This window comes from Tasmannia lanceolata, unplaced genomic scaffold, assembly GCF_043159265.1.
Source record: "Tasmannia lanceolata isolate RefF3 unplaced genomic scaffold, GAP_Taslan_0.1 ptg000007l, whole genome shotgun sequence".
NCBI classification, from domain to species: domain Eukaryota; kingdom Viridiplantae; phylum Streptophyta; class Magnoliopsida; order Canellales; family Winteraceae; genus Tasmannia; species Tasmannia lanceolata.
The window spans coordinates 3,290,683-3,315,828 of NW_027518684.1; the positions used below are offsets into that span (position 1 = coordinate 3,290,683).

Here is a 25,146-nt window from a genome sequence, read left to right on the forward strand (position 1 = left end):
TAATGCTCATAAGAGATTTATTTACAAAATTGACAATACAAGAGTTTTCATAATTCAAATCCTAAAGAAGAGGACAAAATCAGAGGAAACAAAACGCTATAGAAGGAAGACCGATTTTAAACTAGAACATTTTTAACACCATTCCCCTCTACCCCCATCTCATCTCATTCTCATTCTCATTCTCATTCTCATTCTCATTCTCATTCTCATTCCCAGGATTAGAAAAAGACGTTTTCAACTCCTTACCCAAAGGACTCAATTCCAATCCCCACACGGCAACACCATATTGACAAAAGTCTACCATAAATTTAAATGCATAAAACTCACTTGGCTAATGTTCCTCAAACGATCAAAACAGCCTAGCTGTTTTGGAGACTTCAAATATTTCCCCATATTGCAGCTGCTACATTTTCATAACCAATTTATTGGTGGCCAAAGTTGCTTATAACCCCGCCCCTTAATTCTTAACAACATTAGAACAAATTACTAGGAGAGAAAGAGAACATGGGCCTGGGCTTTCTTTGAGACACTACCACCTTGGAGGATAATTTTACCTTAGTGTTCCATTATTTTCATCTCTTGGTTCCAAGAAGAGGCTCCGCGAGATTCGCTTGGATTCTTGTTGGATTCGAATCGTCATCTGCAGATTTTTTTGGGACTGTGCCCGGCTGTTGGCCTTGCCGATTGTGGGCTCCCTGAAGGAAAAAAAAAAAACAAAGGAGCTTTAGCCTTAACTCTGAACTGTAAGTGTCTTGATACAAGCCCAAGTATTGGCCTTCCACTTAAGTTAGTCCGACGACCTACAAAAAGAAATAAGGAACAAAAATGAACAAATACACTGCTACCTTATGAACGGCTAGCCTCCTAATAGATGGGGCCTTTGCCATAATTGAAACAGCAGCGGCAGCCACACGTATCCTACAAGAATCATCATATGTTATTGTTGAAGTATAAAAGATTAAATAATGCCTTCTCCAACAGCTTAAGCGTTTGGACTAATTGGTAGTTTGACAGTTAACATCTATTCTGTAATGCAAATGAGGTATTATAATTATATACTAGTATTTCATCCTACCTTTTATGTACATCAACATATTCATCTGTCTCATCTACAATCTCCTCCTGCATTGTGAAGGAACCAATACACAAGTGAGAAGCTAAAAGATCCATAAAGCAAATTGGAAGTTTATTTTGGAATATGATAGGTGGTTTTTTGTCATCTGAGACAAGCAAGCATCCACTATTAAACATTAGGTCCAATAATCCCAACACATCAAAATTCAAGCAATCAAACTTAAAATTTAAAATAAGGAATGGGAAGCATCGTATGACTTACTTGCAGGAGTTCTTCAAATACATCTTCAAGAGTGATGATACCGATCACCTCCCCATCTTCAATATCTTCTGTGGAATGAGTGGTGTTGGTTGCTAAATCATATTGCTGCAACGAGTTTGGCTTATTTGCATTGATCTTCATATTAGTCCCCTTCTCAATGTCAACAATTTCTGATTTTTCATTCGGTGTATATGGTAAAGGAGTGGTTAAGGTGGAATCCCTGCCGTATGCTTTGTTTTCTTCGGATTTTTCTCCATTGCCAATAAGTGGGGCGTTCTTGTTTTTCCCTTTAGCCTTCACCACAGCTGCCATATGACTACTTCCTTTTTGAAATTCATTCAATATATCATAGAGAGGCATGTCTGCTGGAACCCTGGTAAAATTCCTGATATTAACATAGTATTCGTAAATAAGTAAACAAATGAAATGGTTGAATGAGCACACCGTGGAATTCTCCTAATGGATACAGCACTGACTGGGGTCTCCGACTCAGCACGTACTGTGAGGAGACTTTTCACCTAATTCCAATTAATAATGTTCCGAATTAATGGGTTCAAAAAAAAAGAGACCATATTCTACAATCAGCAAACTTCTGACACTAAATAATATATATATTGAAAAATACGGGTCCCATAAATGAGCTTTAGATTCTATTGACTTACCAGTAGAAGTCCGATTATATTTTTTGGATTTCCAGTAAAAACGGGCACTCGGCTATGGCCCCGAGCAAGAATTTTTCCGATTGCTTCCCTGGATATCAGATAACTCATATATTTATCTTGAGCACTTGTGAACTAAGAAAGAAGCAGAGCTATTTACATTAATCAGGCGATTGGATGCAAAAGGCAACTATGAGAATTACTTAAACAGCTAAGCGTATTGTATACTTAAGTACTTTGAACAATAATGTGTGAAAAAACGAACATGGATCGAGATAAAACAAGATGATGAAAATACACCGTTGTTAAGAAGCAAAACTCACCAGTCCAATTTGGAATTGACATCTAATGAAAATGTTGATTCAATGGGTGTCATAGCCTCCTCAGCGGTCTGTTGAAAACCCCATGATTTTCAGAATCATATATGAATTCCATAGCAAAAGAAAGGTGCTTAGAATTCCAAATAAGCAATGTAACCAAGGTTCTAAAAATCGGAATCGAATCGTCAAGGTTCGAATCGTAAATCGGATCGTAAATCGTAAGATTTTTTCAGATTTATATATAAAAAGGAGGAAAAATACTAAAAAATATAAAAAAGGTAAAAAATAAGAATAAAATGAGTAATTATCTATTTTCCATTTGAAACTATTAAATTAAATATAAAATTCCATGATTAGTAATCCGAAGCACTAACATATTCATTGCACAATAAATTACTAAACAAAGCACAAACTATATTCATCATATAATAGGGGTGCAACTCGGGTCGGGTTGAGGCCAACCCGAACCCAACCCAAGAGTTCATTTGCCCAACCCTAACCCTAACCCGACCGAACCCGGATTCTAGAGAAAAAGAAAGAAAAAACAACAAAAATAAAACAAGTTACAAGGGAAGGAAATACTCTTTTCTTTGGATCTCTCTCCTTCTTTGGAGTGGCAACAAAAGCAGAGATGGAGGACGTCCTGTTCGGAGTGACATCGACCTGTTGGATTCCAAATGGCGATTTTTGCAGAGGGATGGCAGAGGGAAGGCAATTTTAAGACCTCTCTTGTTTTTCACAGCGGCTCTTTCTGTGTTGGATGAAAGTGGGCTGCCATCTTGGGCTGCCATCTTTTGACTTTTTTCTCAAGAAAAATGCATTGAAAATTTGAAATACTGTAAGTGGGTTTTCAGGTTTTAATTTTGGGGAAAAATGCAGTAGAGAAGATGACACCCGAGGCTCAACAGGATGTAAAACAATGGGCGGGTCTTTACTCTTTAGGTTTTGATTCCATGTTTTTCTTTTTATTTTAAAAACTAATGAATATCTGTACAGCAGAAAAGGTGAAATGGGCGGCTTTTTAGGTTTCCATTTATGAGCTTTGACTCTACATTTTACTTTTTTGAAAACCGATGGACAGCTGTAAAGCATAAGCGTGAAAATAGGCAGATTTTAGGTTTCCATTACGTTTTTTAAAACAGTGGGACAGCTGTACAGAAATAAAGGTTAAAAGATCAAGTTGTTATGTTCGGGTTCGTCAGGTTGTCGGGTTTCCAAAGGCTCAACCCTCACCCAACCCGATTTTAAACCAGGTTAGCCTTTTCTAACCTGAACCCAAACACGAGGTATGCACAATCCAACCCGACCCGAGCAAAAATCGGGTTCAATCGGCCGGGTTCGGGTTAAGCCCGGCCCAAGTTGCACCCATATCATATAATAAATCATTATATAATTTATCACGACAGTAAACTAAGTACGTACTCAAATCTATAATAATCATCATACAAAGAAATGGCAGCAATAAACAAAGCATTTTGAAATGATTTTCATTTTGAAATCACAATCAGTTCTCAAAATCCAAAATAGACAGAATCGTAAAAATCATAAAAAGAATCGTAAAAAAAGCACGGTTGAATCGTACTTGAATCCTAAGACTTTTATGGAAAAAGATTCTTCGTCCGATTTGAATCGTTCAACCCACGAATCGATTTGAATCGTAAATCGTAAGATTTTAACAACAGAGAATGTAACTATTGATACTGCCTACAGCAATAAATCTGTAACTTGACTTTAAGCAGAACCCATTTAATGGGCAATGCACATCACATCTTTCATCATAAACTAAGCACACTTGATGGGAAATTTGTGCGTATGGGTCAATGAACTTAACTGGGGATGAAATACCTTGACAAGATCTAGTAGAAAATACTTTAAATATTGGAATTGTAATTTGTCTTGTCTACAAATCATTTTAAGTAAATTACCTTCCAAAAAAACTCAAAGACATGGATTTTACTCGAGCACAAACCTCAGTACAGATCTTTTGGGTTCTTTTTTTTTTTTTTGAAATTAAGCAAAGGGAATGCAAGACCGAAGGGGTCTCAGACCAAACGTGCTGAATATCAGTATCATGACTCTCAATCTCATTGAGAATCTCCTCCTCAACATTTGCAAATTTCCAAAGGTGGCGGACACTACCTCTCACCCATATAACAACATGGAGTCTCCCTCACTGATAAGACGATTCAACCAACTCTGATCCACAAGAGGGATACTACAAAAGAGAACTTGAATCTCCGCCTCATTAGAATCCGTAAATACCAATCGGGTTGGGAAAATCCCACCTAACCTCTCTCCCAGAGCTCCTAAAAAGACCCCCAATGCAAGTCGGGCATGGACTTTCGAGAGTTGAACAATCAATTTAAGCTTCACGAACCCAGGACGACGGTCCCATATAGGATGAGGCTGCTCCTCTTTACAACTGCTCATCTAAATCTTATGTAGGGAGAGAAAGAGAGAGCAAGAGGAACCAGTTATCGAGCGGCTGCGTTATCCTCTGGTGACCTTTTACTTTAATCTAAGCCATCAGAGAGAGAGAGAGAGAGAGAGAGAGAGAGAGAGAGAGGAACTGGTTACCGGGTGGCTGCATTCTCACTCGGTGACCTTTATCTTTAGTCTAAGTCATTAGTGAAATTTAGTTAAATACGCCGGCGACGGGCTTGCAGCGAAACATTCCATTTCTTCGTCGCGATGAAGGCTAGGTGGCCTCTTGTTTGGTCTACGCAGACTACATGGTCTTTTATGTTTATAGACAAAGTTCTAGAGTTCCAACTTCTAAGATAGATGATAAAACATGGCTGAATTTGAAATTTTTGCAACATAAATGCATGTTAAAAACAATAAAAATGCACCCTTTGAAAGGCATTGGTTTCGCTGCGAGGTCTACCTTTTCAGTTAAATCAAGTGCTCCACTGATAATTGTTGTCTCATCATGCGTGAGTTCACCACCCTTACCCGCCTAAAATGGCGGAAATAACGAAATTATGAAAATGTCATAGTCAAAATAAGATAACACTGATACATTTTTGCTGCTACTAACATTCCATTATTCCATGGATACTAACTACACACTTAATAGTTCCAAAATCACCTCACTCCATGTTAAAGCAGGCCTACCTCCTTGCTGTGGATAGATACAAGGGCTTTTAACTGAGCTCGCCTAAATAACGCAGATTCATTATGTCCCAACATGCAGTCTAGAAGCTGAAATCACTTCAACAAGTCAGAGATGACTACAATGATCTCTTTAAACGTAAGATTACATTAAAAACATTAAGTGACCATTTTCACAACGCAATATGAAAACAAATAAGTGGTCTATCATTTTCAGTTTAACTGCAATGTTTAGACAAGTGACCTATCATTTTTAGTTTAGCTGCAATATTTAGCAAGATTCTCATCCATAAAAGGCAACATTAAATGGATACCATGCATAGAAGCTTCAAAAATGGGCAACTCCATCAAGAAACTTCTAGGAAAAACTTCCTGAAGGAGTATCTAATGTCAACTCTATTATAAAAAAAAATGCCAACTAATTTTATGATAACAGTTTGAAGAGGGGTTAAAAGAGACATTTTTGTGTCCCCATGGCATAATAAAAACATAAAGAGTAAGGTGCTGAAATAAACCACTTTGTCAGAATAATACCACAAAAGATCTTTTATTTCCCATTTAGGCACGTCTTAGTTATTAATACCGTTCAAGGGCTAATTCATAAAACACTTTGTTCCTTAATGGAAACCAGAACAAAAACCCCAAACAAAAGTTTTCCTCAGAAATACCAAAAATCATGTTCTAGTCTGGCCGGATTCCGATGTTCTGGAAATTGTGGTTAGCTTTGGATGGATTTCGGTGGTCCGGAAATTCTGGCCAGAACACCCCCACTCCGACCGGAACCGCACATAGTTTGAAAAAAAAATCCAGAAATCTACCTTTGCGGCCTTTTTTTCCGGTTCCACTCCTTTTTTATGGAACCATTTTAAAGATGTTTGAGGGGCATTGATGTCTTTTACCCTTCCTAAACTTTCACCCATTTGAGAATCCTCATATTTCCTAAAACCCCACCCGAAGCTAGAAGACGACAATTTCTTGCAATTTTTTCGTGCAACCTCTTCTCTAATCGGAAGTCCATTGCATTCAATGCCAAGGAGCAACCTGTCACACCCCGACTCGCTATGTAAATATTGTCCGGTTCTGGGTTTTTGACCCTCCCCGATTTTGTTTCCCAACAACACTAACCGTGCCCAACCCACTCTGCGGAACCCGCCCCTTGGAGATGCTGAAAACGCGTCTACACAAGAGAGGGAATTCACATATATAACCCAGAATCTTTCCCTCCTCTTCTGATGTAGGATCTCACAATCCACCCTCCTTGGGGCACATCGTCCTCGCTGACACAGTGTACGGGGTCCGCTCTGATAGCATTCTGTCAAGCTTCAACCATGTTGTGTAAATATTGTCTAGTTCTGGGTTTTTCACCCTCGCCGGTTTTGCTTCCCAAGCAGAACTAACTGTGGCTCGACCCACTCTGCACGACCCGCCCCTTGGAGATGCTGAAAACGCATCTACACAGGGAGAGGGAGTTCACACATATAGCCCAGAATCTTTCCCTCCTCTTCTGATGTGGGATCTCACACAACCTATTTGCCTCCATCAAAGTGGTGATAAAAAAATCTCACCTTATGTGAAGGGTTTTTTCCCTTTTTTACTTTCATCTTCCATATTTCTTACATTTCTTGCCTAAAATGAGTTTGGGACCTTCCGAAGTGGCATCTTCCATTGGTTCCGCTCTCACTAGATTGGATGAACCGGCATGGGCATATGCTACATCGGTTATGGTCAACGCTATAAAACTATTTGCATTTTTTGGGGTTTTATCGGGTAGAGATATTACCAGATTGAAAGCACAAATAAAGGCCATTGGGAGCACCGTAGTGGAATGTGGAAAGGTCAATACAAATGTCAAAGGGAAATGGGGAAGCTTTTGGGAGAGTGAAAAAGATAAAATGATTGAAAGAATGTTGTGATGAAAGAGATAAGAAATCCGTATGTTACAGGAATGAAAGAATTGGAAGATGAGAAAAACGAAAAATATTGTTTGCTCCCCATTTACGCGAGTTCGAGTCCCCTCGGAGTTACCCGATGCACGTGGTTTACGGGTGATTGCATGACTCCATAGGGATTAGTCCCGCCCTAAAATGGCGTGGGCATACCCTATGTCATAAAAAAACGAAAATATTGTTATTACTAGCCCTCCAATATCTAGATAGGGCAAAGTAAGAGCCAAGAAAAAGTCCCAGAAGGGAGTGGGAGTCAAAAGAGAAAAAAGGATCATGGTCGAATGATGTGCATCGGCAAGCGGAATCATTTGAAAAAAAAAAAAAAACCAGATCTGATCTATATCTGTAAATGTGAATTATATAGATATGAAATTTACAGAAAATGTGCAAAATTAACATGGGAAATGGACTGACATAAAGGATCTATGAACTGGAACTAAAACACAAATATAGAATTTCCTATTCAACTATCTAACTACGAAAGAAAAACGAAATCAAAGAACACTAAAAATTAGGCATTGTAAGCTATAGAAATTAGAAACATTAAAGGGACAATCACAACATTATAAAGAAGAAAATTCCGCATTCTATCATATATATAGATACACGAGAAGTTATATATTATCTGATTTACTTCCTACAACCAATCCAGTATGCAATACAAACTAGAACGAGAATGAATGCTTCCTCAAATTATTAAATCCTAGCTATTTATGGTGGAATACCTTCCCAATAGGATAAGCTATTGGATAGCAAACTATCATCAAAATTTTCACAAGCCAAACAAAATTTGCACCCACAGCAAGTCCATATCTTGTACAAATGGCTTGCGGAAGAACCTGCAACACGGTAAGGAAACAAATAATTCACTTCCATAGTAAAGGTAAAATTAAAAAAACAATCCAAACTTGAGTTGAAGAATAATGACTTTTAAAACACAAATACCTCTCCAAAAATCAGAACAAATGTTACAGACATCACAACAGCAAGAATTGGATTGAAAATCTTATCCAGACAAATGGGAAGGGCCTGCAGGTAGAAAGTAGTCAAATCATGCCACCATCAGGAAGAAATAAACATGAAATAGCAGTGGAACATAAGGGATCACAATTACGGAAAATAAAACGTCAACGGTTAGTATGCATAGGAACTACAATAAATCAATTATTTTTTTGGATCCTTTAATTTTCTCTTTGAAGGCTAAAACAGAGAGCTGGTAAAATATATTTCTTTTGGTAGGAAAGGCTAGAAGCAATGACCCAGGTTACACAACTGCTCAGGCCTCCAGAATGGGTACAAAAAATTCAGAATGCCTGCCCTTTAAAAATGGAAAAAAAATTATTGGGGAAGGTTCACTTTCCGAAAATATCAAAAAATAAGATAAATACAATCAATTTAAATACCTAGACTCCTAGAGTAATATATAGCATAAGATGCAGAGTTTATACAAGTCTATGAAAGTTCACACGCGGATAATATAGTCAAATGTAAATAGCGAGTTGGACACATACTCTCAAGGTTTCCTATCCCTTCACATATCATTTAATGATTTGTCATTATACATATGTTTGCATGGCTTTGTGCAGAGGTAATATCAGCAATTTGCAACAAGGTTACACGTGCAGAAAAATAATGATTATAATGGAGATCATTCATTGTCTTCCTATCTCCTATTGCCAAGTAATTAATACAATTTCTATGAAGGAATACACACAGAATTTCAGCTGTATGATAATATGGTAAGTTGTAAATTGTAATTAACCATTTACCAATCGGGAACTTTGTTTTCCTAATAGTGAGTTGATTCTGAGCAAATAAGACTCCTTGTTATGAGATTTAGATATTCTACAAAAGTACAGAGGTTGAGACTGCAAAGTCAACCTCAACCTGGCTGGAACCAGCCTTTTCTAATGCTTCCCTTGTGGGAAGGGCAGCCCTTCTCAAGTAAACAGCTCTGGAGCTGATCTCCAGCCCAATCGCCCTGATCTGATCTCTCTATTGCACTCTCAAGAGGAGCATGATGAGTTGGATTCTGTTCCCGATGGAAAGGGTGACACCCCCACTTCACTTTTTCTTTGGAATGAGCCTGGAACTCTAGCTCAGAAGGTGATAGGTCGGTGTCTATTGAGGGCTATGGGTCTCCCAAGTGATTAGAACAAAGATTATGCTTCCTCGGAATCCACTCACCACTTTGAACTTTGAAGGCACAGATCCGACGTTGTCGAAAGAGGGAAGTTGTACTTCGCTGAAGAAGAGGCTGGGGACACAAGAAATTCTCTTGTTAACGAATGGTCTAACTGCATAATGCCAAAGGTTGATTCATCAAAGAAGACCATCGATGAAGAAGGCAAAATTCAAGGTTTAATCATGTAATTTAAATTAATCAAGAGGCGGGTGGAGTGGAGTGGATCGGACTTCATACACATGTTTTTCGGCTACTAGTACAAGTTTGATTTTGGATATGAAGTATTTGGAAACTGGCTCGTCTATAGGCCAAGAGTAATAGGGCCAAGTAGCTATGCCACCCTGGTCTATATTATTGGCCCGTTCCCCTTCATCTCAATAGCCTACTAATATGGGCCCACTAAATCTTTTGGCCTAATGACATTCGAACGACCAAGGGCCCTGGATCTTTCCTCCCTCTTCAAGGATTCTTTCAGGTGAAGTTTCACACGGTGCAATAGGCAAGCCCACCAGTGACAATAATGCCCAATTCGATTGCAGTAGATGCTGCTTCTCCTTAACATGAGAAGGCAAAGGAAAATGAGATCCAATGGTGACCTATAAAGGAGGTCACAAAGATAGGCCATTGCTTCTCATTCCAAAATAAGAAAAACATTGTGCCAAGGAAAAGATAGCTGGTAAAAAAACTTCCACAAAAGCAACAGGAAAAAGAATACAAAGTAAATAAGAAAAGCTTTTCAAAAAACTAAAAAGTAAGAACATATTTTCTACTGAGAAAAATGATATGGGAATCAATGATATAACCAAGCGGGTAGACTGACACACCCCACTTGACATGTGGCTAAAATAGACTTGGATATTGGCTTTTTCAATAGCCAAATAAATCATGGACCAGCTTGATTTGAATTTCCTCTGGCCTACTCATGGTCATAGATAACATGTGGAGGATTATGTGTGGACGGTGACTCTTCAAACGTCATGGCTTGGGCAAATATGTTAGTTCGGCTCCATGGAGGTTGGTGCATATGATTGATGAGATTTGAGACATGCATTCGAACTTAATTTTCTTTTTCGCTTATTCCTAAATGTGCTAATGATTTAGCTGATTTGCCTGCTAATAGTTGACTCCATTATGAATCATCAACTTTCAAGAAATCCTTTCATTTTTATTTTTATTTTTTTGAAAAAGGTAGCCAATATTATTAGAAATAGATGGACCAAGATACCATTCAAAAAAAAATAAAAAAAAAAGATGGACTGAGATGGTCACTACAAAAGGAGGAAAAAGAAGAGAGAATTTATTTTTATTTTTATTTTTTTTGAAAATAGTAGCCAATTTTATTGAAAAAAAAGGACCGAGATGGTCAAAATACAAAGAGACAAAAAGAAAAAGAAAAAGAAGAGAGAAATACAAGAGCAAATAAATGAAGATACTACAAACAAAAAAAATTAAGGAGGAAGAGAGTCATATAAAGGTAAATCCTCCTTAGATACGCCATCTCTCGCAAGACTATCCGCTACCAAGTTAGCCGACCGACGGACATACCGAAAAGCTAGGGATAGAGATTTCATTCAATCAAACATCTCATCAAACAATATATCAAATCTCCAAGGCGGCTTTTGCAACCCATTTAGCCATCGGATGGCATTCAAATAGTCCCCTTCTACCACCACACTATTAAGATTATCTCTCGTTACCATCCTCAGTCCTTGACATGCTGCATGTACTTCAGCTTCCGTTGAATCCGCCACAACAAGGGGACCCGCGAAAGCCCAAATTACCTCCCCTCTCTCATTTCTCAACACTCTACCAATCCCGGCCAGTCCTGGATTTCCCAACCTAGAGCCATCAAAGTTGAGTTTTAACAAACCAGGCACAGGGGGATTCCAATCTCGGACCACCTTTTGTTTAATCTCCACACTACTACACACGTCGATCCATCGCTCCCAAAGATCATAGGCTGATACATATATGAATTCTGGTAGGAAATTTACCCAAGATACCGTTAGGGCTATTACTTTAACAAACAAAAAAGCAGAGTTTTTTCTCAGTCGCCCTCCTTATTAATGAAATCTGCTTCCGTTCAAAAAAAAAAGCAGTTTTTTTACCTCCCTTTAAACACTCTGGCATTTCTTTCAAGAAATCCTTTCATGTACTATAGATGTATGAAAATATCCTCTATATTAAAACATCCTCTCATGCCAATAGATGATGGTCAAACCATGAATTTGTATCCATATGGGAATGTATACTAGAGCTGTTTAATTGCAATGTGTTGAAAGAAGCACAATCGATGTTTGAAGGACACCCCACCAAGCTTCTCTCAAGACAGGGAATTCTCAATATAACCTAACTTCTCTGAGATAAATTCACATGGGAAGAACATTAGCCTAATTACCTTACCAAATGACAGGAGATGGATGCAATAATGCCAAAAACATATTTAGCAAAGAAAAGGTGGGACAGCTAGAAGAGTCGCCACCATCAAAGAAGGTTTTTGATCTTGAGAAGAAGGTTAAGAAACAATGTGAATTCATGATATTGATAAGAGGATTCTAAACTATGCACGGTCTTGACATCTGTTTCAACCGATCCCAGCATCTGTTCAAGTTAATATTTTCCTACTCATTCCAGAACACAATACTTTTCTTAATTTATTTTATCTCAATGCCCACAGAAATCAATCATTTAGCTAAATAATTTTTTCGTCAGTATATTTCATAAAGGACATGTTATGAACACAAGTGTGCCATTCGCAACAAGTAACCTACAGTAGATCATAAAAGCGCAAAGAACAAGAAGCACAAGCTAGCCAAGAAGTACAGTGAATATTAGATAATCCCCCATATAGGAATTATAAGTATATTGAGCTTACACAAAGTGCAAGAAAGATATGAACCACTAACCTATAAAGTTATGTTGCCAAAATATGATTACTATATAATGACAATGTAAACAAGATGAAAAGTTAGGGACAGTGCTAAGCACACAGATACAATAGCACATTCTTTTTTATCAGGATTAACATACTTACTATTTACATTAATAAACCTAAGGCAAACTATTACTGATGAAGTAGAAGAACTTCTATCAGAACATACCTCCATGGCACAAGCATTACATAGAAGCAGAGTAACAAGAAGTTGGTGCTGCTTTTGAACGACCGGAAAGATAACAGCTGAAAAACTTAAATTGACCAAGATAATTAGAAACACACAAAATAATCAAAGACAAAGTTATGAGCTTCATGACAGATACAGTTGACAGTTTGTAATACATAGCTTCACAATAGAGTAATTTCCAACATGAGATTGCAGAATAAAACAAGGACTGTTGATAAACTTTACAAGATACACAATCAAGGTTTTTGACAAAGAAATGAATATACTGTTAAATTTTAGTGATTTATATCATTTCTCACTGTGTGGAAGCGTGATTTCAAAAGGGTAAATTTTTTCGTTACTGGACTATTGCTTGGATCCGTCAAAGGGAGCGGTTTCTAGGAAATCTGCCCTCCTGTTTCTTTTACGAAAGACACTGGTTATGGTGGAACTCACAATGGCAAGTGTTGAAGTTGCAATTTATAATTCAATTAGATAAGAAAAAAGCCCCCAATGCAATAGCTTTGATTGAGAAATTTATCCATGCAATGTATGATTAATGATGACTAAAGGTAGGCATCAAGACGACTGAAATTGCAATCTGCATTTCTGTTTTTTTTTTAAGAGATGATGCTTTATTAAGAAGAAAGATAATTCTTTTTAAAAGAGATAATGTGTTACTTGGAACGCAGTTCATTCCGGTACGCAGTACGGGAATAGGTACGGGGTACAATGAGGGTAGGCTTGGTTCACTGTTTGTGGTCCTGGGTCGATTTGGGATTAAAATCAATTTTCAAAATAAAAAACGAATAGGGCATAAGGGGATTGTAAACTAATAAAAAATGTCAAATGAATAAACTTTATGAGAAAAGTATGATATAATAATCAACCGACAAGTTTGGTTAACTTGAACAAGGGAAATACCAAAATTTTAAGAGTGTAATACACTAGAGGAAGCATGATATCCGCATGTAAATTGTAACTGGAGCACTTGGAGATAAAAACCCATGTTGATGTCTCTCTCAAAGGGCTAAAAATAGCTCTTCCATTTTGGAGACTAAAAGAGCACTTGGACGCATGATATCAGCGTATGTTGACATTCATCTCTCTTGCGGGTCGTCACACAAGGTTTACACACTATGATATATTGACAGGACACCAGTGAGCACCAAAGACCTTCAACTTAACTGTTAATACCTTACTTACCCTTCAAATTACAGGGCTTAGGAGACTAACAGTGCTACAAGGTTGCAAAAGAAGCATGTTTTTAGTCGTACGACCTGGATCGCCATTTTTAACGACTCAGGTCACAATTAAACCGTGTGAGTCATGCGATGCAGATCGTTGGTCGATACGCGGGGGGGTTGGTAGCGACACCTTTAACACTGGTTCAGGTCGAGCCTGAGTTTAAATCCTCCAAAAATTGAACCTGTTTTTGCCTACATCATTACCTACTTGTTTTTCTGCCAAATTCAATTCCTGAAGCTTTCTGTTAAATCCCTCTTACAGATCATCTTGCAAGCATGCCCAAATGCAAAAACAAGTCTACCAACTCCCTCTTTAGCATAGTCACAAATCTTTGCCCCGGAAAGTGTGTATCTAGGGAGAGGTTTCCACTCTCTCTAGAAGCAAACACTTATACTAGGTGGAGACAGTCTTTCTCGTTAAAAAAAAAAAAAAAACTCTTTCTTGTTAAGGGTTGGCCCTAAGTCATAGGAGTGACACCACAACTTTTCAAATAATTTATAAAATCTTGAGAGGAGCATCTTATGCCATTCTCAATGGACAACCCTGTGAATTTATTTGCGAATTTTGTAGAGACACTCATTATGACCTCTCAAGATGAATGACAAAAGACACAAATTTGTGGAGTTATTCATATGGCCATTCAAATATGTTTCAAAATCTTGAAAGGTGTATAAGGTGACGTTGGTAGAGGTCACGGTGGTATGGGCTCAGGGCATGGCAGAGAGTCAGGGAGAGGTCTTAGTGGTGGTAGAGGACACGGTAATAGAATGTGTGCTCATTGTCAGAGGGCCAATTACACTTCCTACAAGCATTGAGACGTTTTAAAAACCAGCATGGGGCTCAAGTTTCCTATATGGCTATATAGTTGTGAAGATCTCGTTTCTTAGCATGCTCCCATTAAAAATCAGTCTCATAGTAATCCTATCAATGATTCAGTTCTGATTTCAAGAATATGAGAATTTATGAAGAATGTTCAACAATTGTCCTTCCTCGTCCACTGCCCACATACATGTAGACTGGTTCAGGCAGTATATCTCTTCGTGTGTCCAGTAACTCTTCCCCTCAGATCATTGGCCCACGACATGAAAGGTGAGTATCTAGGTTTTTCTTCATTTGATGAGTCTGTTCAAAATAGCTTCGTTACTTTAGCCAGTGGCTCTTTACCTTTTGTGACTAATCGGGGACAAATTGCCCTATCGAGTCTCTTTCTTTATTCTTTGCTTTGCATGTCCAAAGTTTACTTTCAATTTATTATCAGTTAGTAAATTAACTAAGGCTCTCCAGTGTTTAGTAAACTTTTCTCCTTTCTTGTGTGTTTCAGGATCAAAAGATAGAGAGGAAGATTTAAGGTAGACTAGGGTTGAGTGGACTTTTCTATTTGGATCCTAACATAGTTGGAGTTGCTCTTCAGTCAACCATATTTCCGTATCACTCAATCATCCCTTTTCCTAATTAAAGTTATTAATTCCCAATCTTGAGGATGTCTACATTAGACTGTGAAGCTTGGAGATAGGAGATCATTGCTAAGTTTCATTCTTAAAATCCTTATTTTTCATTCTGATGTTCAGGGTCCAAATAGAGTTAAAAAGTTTCTCAGGTCATATATTATTATTTTGTGAATGATGGTTCTCGAATGACTTTGTTTATACTTACTAAATAAGAAAACTAAAGTTTTGTCTATATTCAAACTCAATTTGGCAAAAATGTGTATATTACGTTGTGACAATATATGCCTAAAGAATTTCAGAATTACTCTACTGAGTTTGGAATTCTGTACTGCAATTCATATCCTGCAGGAGCTGTGATAAACATAAGAGTGTTGCGTATGGGCTGTGTTTGTGCACTGCACAATATACACAGATACATCCATCAACTTATCCCAAGCATAAATGAACATCCATATCCTGCAGGAGCTGTGATAAACAAAGCATAACATAAGAGCATGGCTTATGGGTTGCTAAGAATACCAGATTTTTTTTTCAAGATGATGCTGAACCAATGATATCAGAGCAACACACCATACAATTCCATGAACAATTATTGCTGATGCACTCACAATTAAAATATGTTGTCAATTCCCTTCCAAAATAAACCTGCATAATGTGGTAACCAACTAGCCATAAATTGTGTGTGTGTATGTTTCTGTAAGGTTGAAAAGAAGAACTGATTATCAAAAAAATGGAGAAATACATCCATTTTTCTCTGAAGAAATTTCATGATGAATCCAAATCCACTTTTCGTAAGGAGTCCAGCGGATCCGATCTCGTGCGAAGGAGATATGGATTTTAGAAGTTTTGTCGAAATCGGACGAAACCTGAAAATTCTCGCGGAAAAACCTAGTCCCGATATTCGGACGCCCGAAGAGGGGTGTTCGGATGTCCGACTCGGACACCTGAACGTATTTGGAAACGAGACCCGAGAGTCAGGTTTTGCTTCGGAAATTCTCAGAGACGCCTGAAGTGGCTTCCGAAGAGTGTGTTCGGACGTCCAAAGGATCGGTTCAGGCGTCCTAACCGCTGGCATTTTGAAGAATGTTTTCGAATTTGGATTTCAGGTTGTGTTATGGATCACTTCCTAAGGTCTTTATGTGATGTTATTGTACTGTTCAGGCTAAGATATTGAATCGTCTGAAGAGATTAGAGAAGGAAACGTCCGTCATCGAAGTACGTAATAACGTACTATCTTGGGTGTTTCTTAAGCCCTAGACATTATGAACCAGTTTTTGCTATTGAGATCTTAAATCCGTATTGTGATTTGAATCTTTGAGACTATCTTGTGTCTATCATGCCTATTTATGTTATCCTCTTAGTTATGATACCGTTATTACTCCGAACCTTTTGATAATAACTATTATGAACCTCTGTTTTGTAATCCGAACCTTTGCAATTATATGTAAAATCTCAGGCAGCGATCAAACCCTGCCGAAACCAACACCTTAATCCGACACAGCTGTAGACTAACAAACCACCACGATATCCATACAACCCAATGAGAAAGCAACTGAGTTAGCTTCTCATCAAATTCACGCTTGACAGGGGAGAAACCAGAGAGAACAAGGGGACGGAAATCTAGAGTTCACAATGTTTGTGATTTTTATGGCTTTCACTCTGACCTTTTTCTAGGTAGCTCTTTCCAAAGGTGGCCCCTTCCGTGGTGGCCCACTTTGTTCCAACTTCATTCCAGCAGCTTTCACTCTAGCTATTAGCTGATAGCCATTTCTCGGTAGTCCTCTCCATAGGTTGCCACTTTTGTGACTTGAACACGGAACGTGATGGCTTCTCTCCTCTGATACCAATGGTAGGTACCTAACCAATACGCCCAAAGCTCCTAAACCTGTCTCATACGAGTCTCAGTCCCACCTAGTCACATCCCTGCGCAATCCCCCACTCAGGACCCTAACATGCCACCACACATTCGCATTTGTAGTTCTCGGCGGCCCACTCTGGCCATTTTCCAGGTAGCTGTTTTCTATAGGCTGCCCCTTTTGCAGTGGCCCACTAACTTCACTACGGCGCCTCTCCCTCCTTTCCGAGTAACATTCCAAAAAGAAACATGAAATGGTTCTTTGCAAAAGAATGTTACAGTCATCTTATCCATATTTGAGTTAAGCTGTATCATCAAGTTTGGAATGTACAACCTTTCCCAAAAAGGACATGTCATCAAATGTGGAATGACACACAACAACTGTAAACATCGTCGAAACATATCAAGTGCCTATCTTGGCCAAAAGGGAGATTCGAAGATTCAAAATAACATGGATGTAAGTTAAGTCCTGTCTATACAGCTTAACAATCTTGAAGCATTAAGAAACCCTAATTTCGATTTTGGTTTTTCATTATCGTCTCTTGAATTTGTTTCTTAATGACCCACCCACCATCGTGTGCCTCTTCTTGTTTTTCATCGTTTGGTATTGATGTGGGTTTCTTCCATCAGTTTTGACGTCGGTTCGGTTTAATTCCAATCGTTTAGAAGGAAGGGAAACATCTCAATTCATCTTTTTTTTTATCGTTGAATTTTCTTCTCATGTAAGGAAGCAGCGATCCTCTGTTTTGATTGGTTTGTTTGGGTTTCCAAAACCCTCGTGAAGCTTTAAAATCGCTGTATCTTGCTTGCTTAGAAAACGGTGGGACCCATCTCAAACGAACGGCTCTCTCTCGCTCGAGAGGAATCTTGGGCGTGTTTGCCTCTCACTATCTTGAACGGTATTTGTGCAAGATCGGGGTTTTCTTAAACGTTCACAAACAGCAAGCTCTGGGTTTCAGGGAGTTGAATTGGTGTTCGATTGGCCTCATCTGTGACCATCGTTGTGAAGGGTCTGTGAAGAGGGCATGGCCAATTTGCTGATTCAATGCTTTCTTCCCCACAAGCAAACCCATCGACCCTATCTCTCTCTTGCTCTAACAGCAGACCATGTCTTCACTATGCAAGATTTGGGTTTAAAACTCCCTCAAGAATTTCTGTTTTGGGTGTGGGTTTGACTCCAACAAAATTCCCACATCTGCAGAGGCTGTTGGGTCAAAGGAAAACAGAGATATTAGCTTTGTATCTGATCCAGATTTGGGTTCTCATTTCTTTGGAGACGAAATCTTTAGCCCTATCTCTTTCGATATCTCTGCGCCATCTGTTTTTGGAACTTGGATTCACTTTGTTGGTTGAAACCCTATTTGTGATTGAAGCAAGTTGCAGGTGTTCTCTCTCATGGTGAAGGTTGAATCCGAGTAGGCGTCACGACTTGGATCAAACTTTATTTGGGTAAAATTGTGGCCGCACCCTCTTTGGGCCTAATTCTTGTGGCCGATTCTTGGTGGCTGAAATTTCGTGGTGGCCGCAACGTTGGCAATCAATTTTTGGAGCCGACACTTTGGAGGAAAATTATTGTGGGAGGAATGCCTTGGTTCTTGGCTTTGGTTCCTCGATTTGCCTCGTAGCTTTGGTTGTTGAGCCGTCTTCGTGGATTTGGTTCTTTGTTTTGGGCTCACCCCCTGTAAATCCTAATTATTATTGGGTTTGGGTATTCGCCTTGGCTGGTTTGTCCTCGCCTTGGGTTATCTCTTGCTGCTGAGTTTCATCTTGGATATCTCGGATTCGAGTTTGGATTTGGTTCACGACTTAGTTATTCTTATTTGGTTATCGTGCTTCACAAATCAGGTGCACTCTTTCCATACTTTATTTTGGTAAATTAGACTAAAATGGAAAAGATTGTAGTTCCCTTTGAGATGGTCAAACTTCAATCGTTTGGAGGTTCGTAATTTTATTCCTGGAAGCGAAAGACTCAATTTGGTCTGAAATATTTGAATGTTTTCTTCACCATTTTGAGTACCTTTGTTGATTCGATTGAAGGTGTTGAGGAATCTCAATGGATTCGAGATGAGGATTTCTGCAGCGACTACTTGTTAAATTGTCTTTCAGATCGTTGAGCAGAGACCTATAACAATTTAACACTGCTAAAGACATATGTGACAACTTAGATGCTCAATTCAAGAAGGAGGAGGAATCGTCCAAGACCCATCTTGTGGACAACTTCATGGATTTCAAGTTTCAAGAGGACAAGGAAATCACTCCTCAAGTAACTGATCTAGAGAATTTGAGATCTAAGTTGCATAATGAAAAAAAAAAGTAGTCTGTGACTCATTTCTTGTGGGTGCAATCATATTTACGTTACCATCTGCATGGCACTCTTTTAAAACTGAAATGTATCGAAAAGGTGCAAGTGGGACTGGATGATCTCAAACGATTCATTTGAATCGAAGATGAGAATTGAGCCAGGAATATCTTGGAGATGGTTAGACAGCAACAGTCTGCTGCTAACGCGGTAATATATCCTAAGAAATTTCCTCGGAAATCCAAGTCACCTAAAAGTGAACATCCCAAGTTGGAGGCCAGAAAGCCTATCTTTCAGAAAAAGAAGGGCAAGTGCCACAACCGTGGGAAATGGGGTCACTTTGCTGCAGTGTGTAAACACCCTAAAAAGGCTAAATCTGACACACCACAAAAGGACGCTCATATGATGGTGGGTAAGACTGCGTCTAAGAGTTTTGTTGCTATGTTGGGTAACGGTAAGGCCAGTACTTCTTCAGATTGGTGGTTAGATAAAGGAGTCACTTGTCATGTTTGCAACTCCAACAAAAACTACTAGTTGATGTTGTTGCCGCGAAAGAGACCGTTACAGTGGCTAGTGGAGCAGAGGTAAAGGTGCCTCACGCTGGTACTGCGAACTTGGTCATTTCTTCAGGACAAATACTAACTTTAAAAATTGTTAAAGTAGTTCTTGCTCTTCAAAAGAATTTAATTTCTATTAGTCTTTTAGACTATGTTTTTTAGACTATGCTGGTATATGTACTTCATTTATGTGTGGTAGAGTAACTTTGATTGTTAACTCATACTATTTTAATTGTGCATATTTGATAGATGGTATGGTTGATTTGAGTTTAGCTAATGAGACTGTTAGTTAGGCCAGTTCATCGCGAATTGCTCCTAAGTTGTTACACAACCGATTGGGACATGTGCACTATCAGAAAATGGTCTAACTTACTAATACTCATAAGATACCATTATATATGTCAATTACATTTGACAAGTGTGAGAGTTAGGGGTGATAGAGAAGGAGAAGATACACATTGATAGGGTTCAAGGAATTCTGTGCCTCTCAGGGCGTAATCCTTGAACCTACTGCTCCTCTCCCACCTCAATCAATTGGCATAGCTGAGTGTAAGAACAGGACGTTAATTTCAATGTTAAACTCAATGTTAACGTCAGCTGGCATGCCTAGTTGCATTTGGGGAGAGGCAGCTTTGACTGCAAATTTCATCCTAAATCTCTATATGCTCCTCCATGTGATAGAGTACCCACAAATTTGGTGAGAACTTTGTGACCTGCCAATTGGAGAATGATCCATCATCCTATCAGGACGTGATGAGATCTAGAGACTCTATATTGTGGGCAGAAGCCATTCATGATGAAATGAGCTCTCTGTTAGAAAATCTAACTTGGCAGCTAGTCAATTTGCCAAAAGGTCTTAATTAAGCACCTAAATTGTGACATCAGAAATTTGGTAAAGTAGTAAAGAGCTTTGAGTTTCTGACATATAACTCGGATAAATGCCTTTACTATCGTTTTGTGTCGAATACGGTCATGATTATTTGTTTGTATGTAGATGTTGATTCTTCTTTCTAATCTCTTTCTGTGATGAGAAATGTGAAACTACCCTTGGGTAAAGACTTCGACATGAAAAGACCTGGGTGTTGTTAACATCATTCTTGCTATGAAAGTAAGTTTTTTGAAAGGCAGGGAATTACCCTTGGCCTAGCCCATTATATGAAAAACTACTTTCATTTTTTAGGATGCAGTGAGTGCAAACCGATTGAGACACCATTTTGATTATACCAAGAAGCTGATCTCTAAGGAAGAGACAGTGTGAGCCAGTTAGATTATTCTAAACTGATTGGTCGTCTCATGTTTGTGTTGCACTAGGCCAGACATAGCCTTTATAGTTGGCATGCTGAGTCATTTTACTAGCAATCCTGGCCATGAGCATAGAGATGCCCTTATGAGGCTGATGAGATACCTTTCGTGTACTCAAGAGTATGTTCAAAACTATGGTGGCCATCCACTTATCGTGGAAGCATATTCTGATGAATCATGGGGATCAGAATCAGGGGACAGCAAATCTACTGCTATTGTGTGGAAGTCGAATTGGAACTTTATGCTCTAGCTTCAGTTGCAAATGAAAGCAGAGGAGAAAAAGATTTTGATTATGGTCATGGACATTCCACTGACCCAGTTAAGGATTAGTTCCTTAAGTGTGTTCTGTGATAATCAAGCTACAATTACGATTGTGAAGAACTCACTCTTTAATGGTAAGATGAGACATCTTAGGCTGAAACAGGCCATATGCTGAATTATCTCAAGAACACGGGATTATCACTTTGATTGATACGAAATCGAAGGATAATAGGCCGAAGCTCTCACAAAAGGGACTGACCAAAGATCGAATATTCAAAATTGTGGGGGAGATGGGGTTAACGTCTGTATAGACAGGACTTAACTTACATCCATGTTATTTTGAATCTTCGAATCTCCCTTTTGGCCAAGATAGGCACTTGATATGTTTCGACGATGTTTACAGTTGTTGTGTGTCATTCCACATTTGATGACATGTCCTTTTTGGGAAAGGTTGTACATTCCAAACTTGATGATACAGCTTAACTCAAATATGGATAAGATGACTGTAACATTCCAAAAAGAAACATGAAATGGTTCTTTGCAAAAGAAACTATTTGGTCTTGTTCTTTAATGAAACTTGACAATTAGGAATGGTTATTTGCAAAAGAAGCTGTTTAGGTCTTGTTCTTAATTGAAACTTGACAATGATGCTTATGGTGAGAGTGATACTGATACTTTTTCAGCCATTTTGAATTGTACTAAGTTCTTCTTCAAGTAGAACTAGATACTTTCGTGAATTATGGAATTGTACTAAGTTCTTCTTCAGGTAGAACTAGATACTTTAGTGTTTTACACAAATGATTGGATTCATTTTTCATAAAATCCATATTTGATAATTCATAGGGATTGGCGAAAAAGGAGGAGTTTGTCTTGATTTGGACTTTGATGAAGATAACTTACTTGATGAGTAAATCTTCCAAAGTCATAAAGACTATGCTTACATTTCAGTATGCATAGAGTTCACTTTTTTGTGGAACTTTATTTTGGATCTCGATGAGAATCATACCTCATGAATGAATTCATCTAAGATCAGTGGGGTTCACTTATATGTGAAACTACCTTTTGGTTGAGTTTAGCTTGTTGTATATATAAAACTCTTGGTTTGTCATAAAAGGATTCGTGTTTTCAGTTGGATTACAGATCTTTTATGATATAGACCATATGGTGATGTGGATGATTCAATATTTTGTTTTGAACATTACACTATCTATCTATTGGATTGTGCTATATGTAGAACATAGGAGGAGATTGTTGGGTATATAATATAACCCATGTATGTTCTAATATAAGCCCAATAAGATAATGGACCGGTGTGTGGGCCTATTTGGGCTAGAGCCCACTAACCTACTAAAACCCTAGTGTATCTAATATATATAAGGGCTGGAGGCAACAAACTTGGTATTCCAAATTAGATGCCTTGGGTGTAATGCTTCAAGCAACCTCTTGCTTGACCTAATTACTCTAACAGTCCTCTCCACAGGTGTCTGCTCTGATACCAGAAGTTAGGTACTAAACCAGTACCCCCGAAAGCTTTAGGGTAGGCTCTTTAAACCTGTCTCGTACCTACCCACCTAGTCACATAACTAGGGGGGGCCTACTCAGGACCGTAACAGCACAAGAGGCATAAAACAGAATAAGAAATTCAAACGAAGAAAACAAAAAGGAATGAGAAATCAAGAATTAAGTACGAACCGGCCTGCTTCTTCTCGGCTGAGGTGCCACTACGTTGGAGAATTTCGAGGTCTACGAGGCCGAGGGACATCAACCCTAGGGTAAGTCCGGACATGATCCCCGCGAATAGGACCAGAAAGCAAGAGATCCCCGCGTAGATCAGCCACCACACGGATCCGAACACGAAATCGTCCGATTGCACAAAAAAACCACTCGTCGTTATCATTCGAGCTAGAGCTAGGGCATTTATTAGCAGCATCGCATCCAATTTCTTTCCTTGTTACAGAAATATGGAGGAGGAGGAGGAGGAGGAGGAGGAGGAGATGAAAAGTAGGGAGGAGGAGATGAAAAGTGGGGTGGTTTGGTTTGGTTTGTTAGATGTGTCACGAGATTATGACATGCGAAATGAGGTTTTGGACGACAGGTGTAGCGGTCGTGGAAAAGTCTAATTTCGGCTGACGGACACAATAATAGTTGGGAAATGAGAGTTTTTTTATATGGTGGCCCACCGTCAAACAACAAGGCCAGACAGAGACAAAAACCCTCACTCTTGATTTCTCTCCACGTCAAACTTCCTTTTTGACTCTTAAGTAGTTGATTTTTTATCGCGGCCATCGTATAATTTCTCTTCACTTGTTTGTCATGTAATATTTGAATGGATTTCATAGGATATTACGGGTCTCAAAAAGCTCTTTAAATCCTTTAAATCCTACACGACAAACAAGTGGAGCGCATGTTTATCAAAACACCTGGTGCATGTGATTTTCTAGGTAGATGATGAAGAAATGGCTTTATATTTACGAAACGAGACGCGAATGGCTTTTTAAGCAAGTAGAGAACATAACACGGAACATGACCTTGGATATGATAGAATGGAAGAAAGAGATACACGTAGAAGAACCCAGTTAGACCCATGATTAGAGCCGGATAGATTTCTTTCACCTTCTTCATGAAATTTTTCTGAAGGATTCATTTAGCCGACCCCCAGCTAGTTTGGGATTGAGTTGAGTTGAGTTGAGTTGAGACATGAATGGCTCTTCATTCATGAACAGCAAAAGACCAGAGTGCCCTCTCCATCTTCTTTGATTTTCTCCATTTTTTCGGCCTCCACCGCTATAAAGAAGAGGAACAGGAGGACGAAAAAGAAAAGGAGGAGTAAAAAAGAAGGAATCTGTTGGGGTTGCATGCAAAAGCAAATAGTCTCACGTCGGATAAGTGAAGTGGATGGGGATGAGTTATATGGGCATGGGCACCCTCCCTCTAACAGTAGGGGTGCAACTCGAGTCGGGTTGGTTGGAACCCGACCCGACCAGACCAGAGAAACCCATTTTTTCAACCTGAACCAACCCGATGAGTTTCAACCTGCCCAGACACGAGGAACCTATTTTCCCAACCCAAACCCGGCCCAACCCGAGTTTTTAAGCTTAAAAAATAAAAAATTATAAAAATGTCGGGTTTCACTCGGGACTCCCCATTATTTCGGGTTGATTCCTATCCAAGTTGCACCCCTATCTAACAGCTAGCTTTTAGGGGTGAGTTCTACCATGTTAATTTCCCTGATAGAATCGATGGTGTATAAAATGAAAGACACTTGAAAGTACATAAGTGGAAAGAAGAAGAAGAGAATAATTGATGCTAAAAAATGAGGAAAAATGACAAGGAAATTTTGAGGTTGCCTCGGTTGAACTCGAGGTTGTCTTGCCGTAACTTGGGCTGGCCTCAGAAAAATGGGTACTCCTAGAAAACTCTGGGTCGTTCCCTGTATTTTCTAGACGATCACAAGTCTTTCCTCCTTTTTCTTCCCACCATCGGCATCGATCCCCCTTCTCTCCTCTTCTTCTCCT

At 38.9% G+C, this 25,146-nt stretch overlaps 1 protein-coding gene across 2 annotated transcripts; it reads right to left on the bottom strand.

The window, feature by feature from the left end:
• Positions 1–298: 298 nt before the first annotated feature.
• On the bottom strand, positions 299–23,738 carry LOC143881455 (DUF21 domain-containing protein At4g14240-like). 2 transcript variants are annotated; one of them, XM_077384528.1, is made up of 13 exons: positions 23,324–23,738; positions 12,662–12,738; positions 8,321–8,404; positions 8,101–8,214; positions 5,433–5,519; positions 5,203–5,274; positions 2,319–2,386; positions 1,999–2,086; positions 1,781–1,854; positions 1,337–1,709; positions 1,076–1,122; positions 843–918; positions 299–695 (listed from the first exon to the last, which is right to left on the bottom strand). In XM_077384528.1, the coding sequence occupies exons 1-13, from the start codon at positions 23,559–23,561 to the stop codon at positions 573–575; spliced, it is 1,521 nt and encodes a 506-aa protein (XP_077240643.1). In that variant the 5' UTR covers positions 23,562–23,738; the 3' UTR covers positions 299–572. The 2 variants fall into 2 exon arrangements, with proteins under 2 accessions (XP_077240643.1, XP_077240644.1); XM_077384529.1 differs by having other exon boundaries at positions 846–918; positions 23,324–23,733.
• Positions 23,739–25,146: the final 1,408 nt, after the last annotated feature.

Coding starts and splice junctions, on each gene's coding strand:
- LOC143881455 (XM_077384528.1), bottom strand. CDS start 23,561: ATGCTGCTAATAAATGCCCTAGCTCTAGCTCGAATGATAACGACGAGT. Junction 12,739..23,323: donor AGCCGAGAAGAAGCAGGCCG/GTTCGTACTTAA, acceptor TAAGTTTTTCAG/CTGTTATCTTTCCGGTCGTT. Junction 5,275..5,432: donor TATCTATCCACAGCAAGGAG/GTAGGCCTGCTT, acceptor CCGCCATTTTAG/GCGGGTAAGGGTGGTGAACT.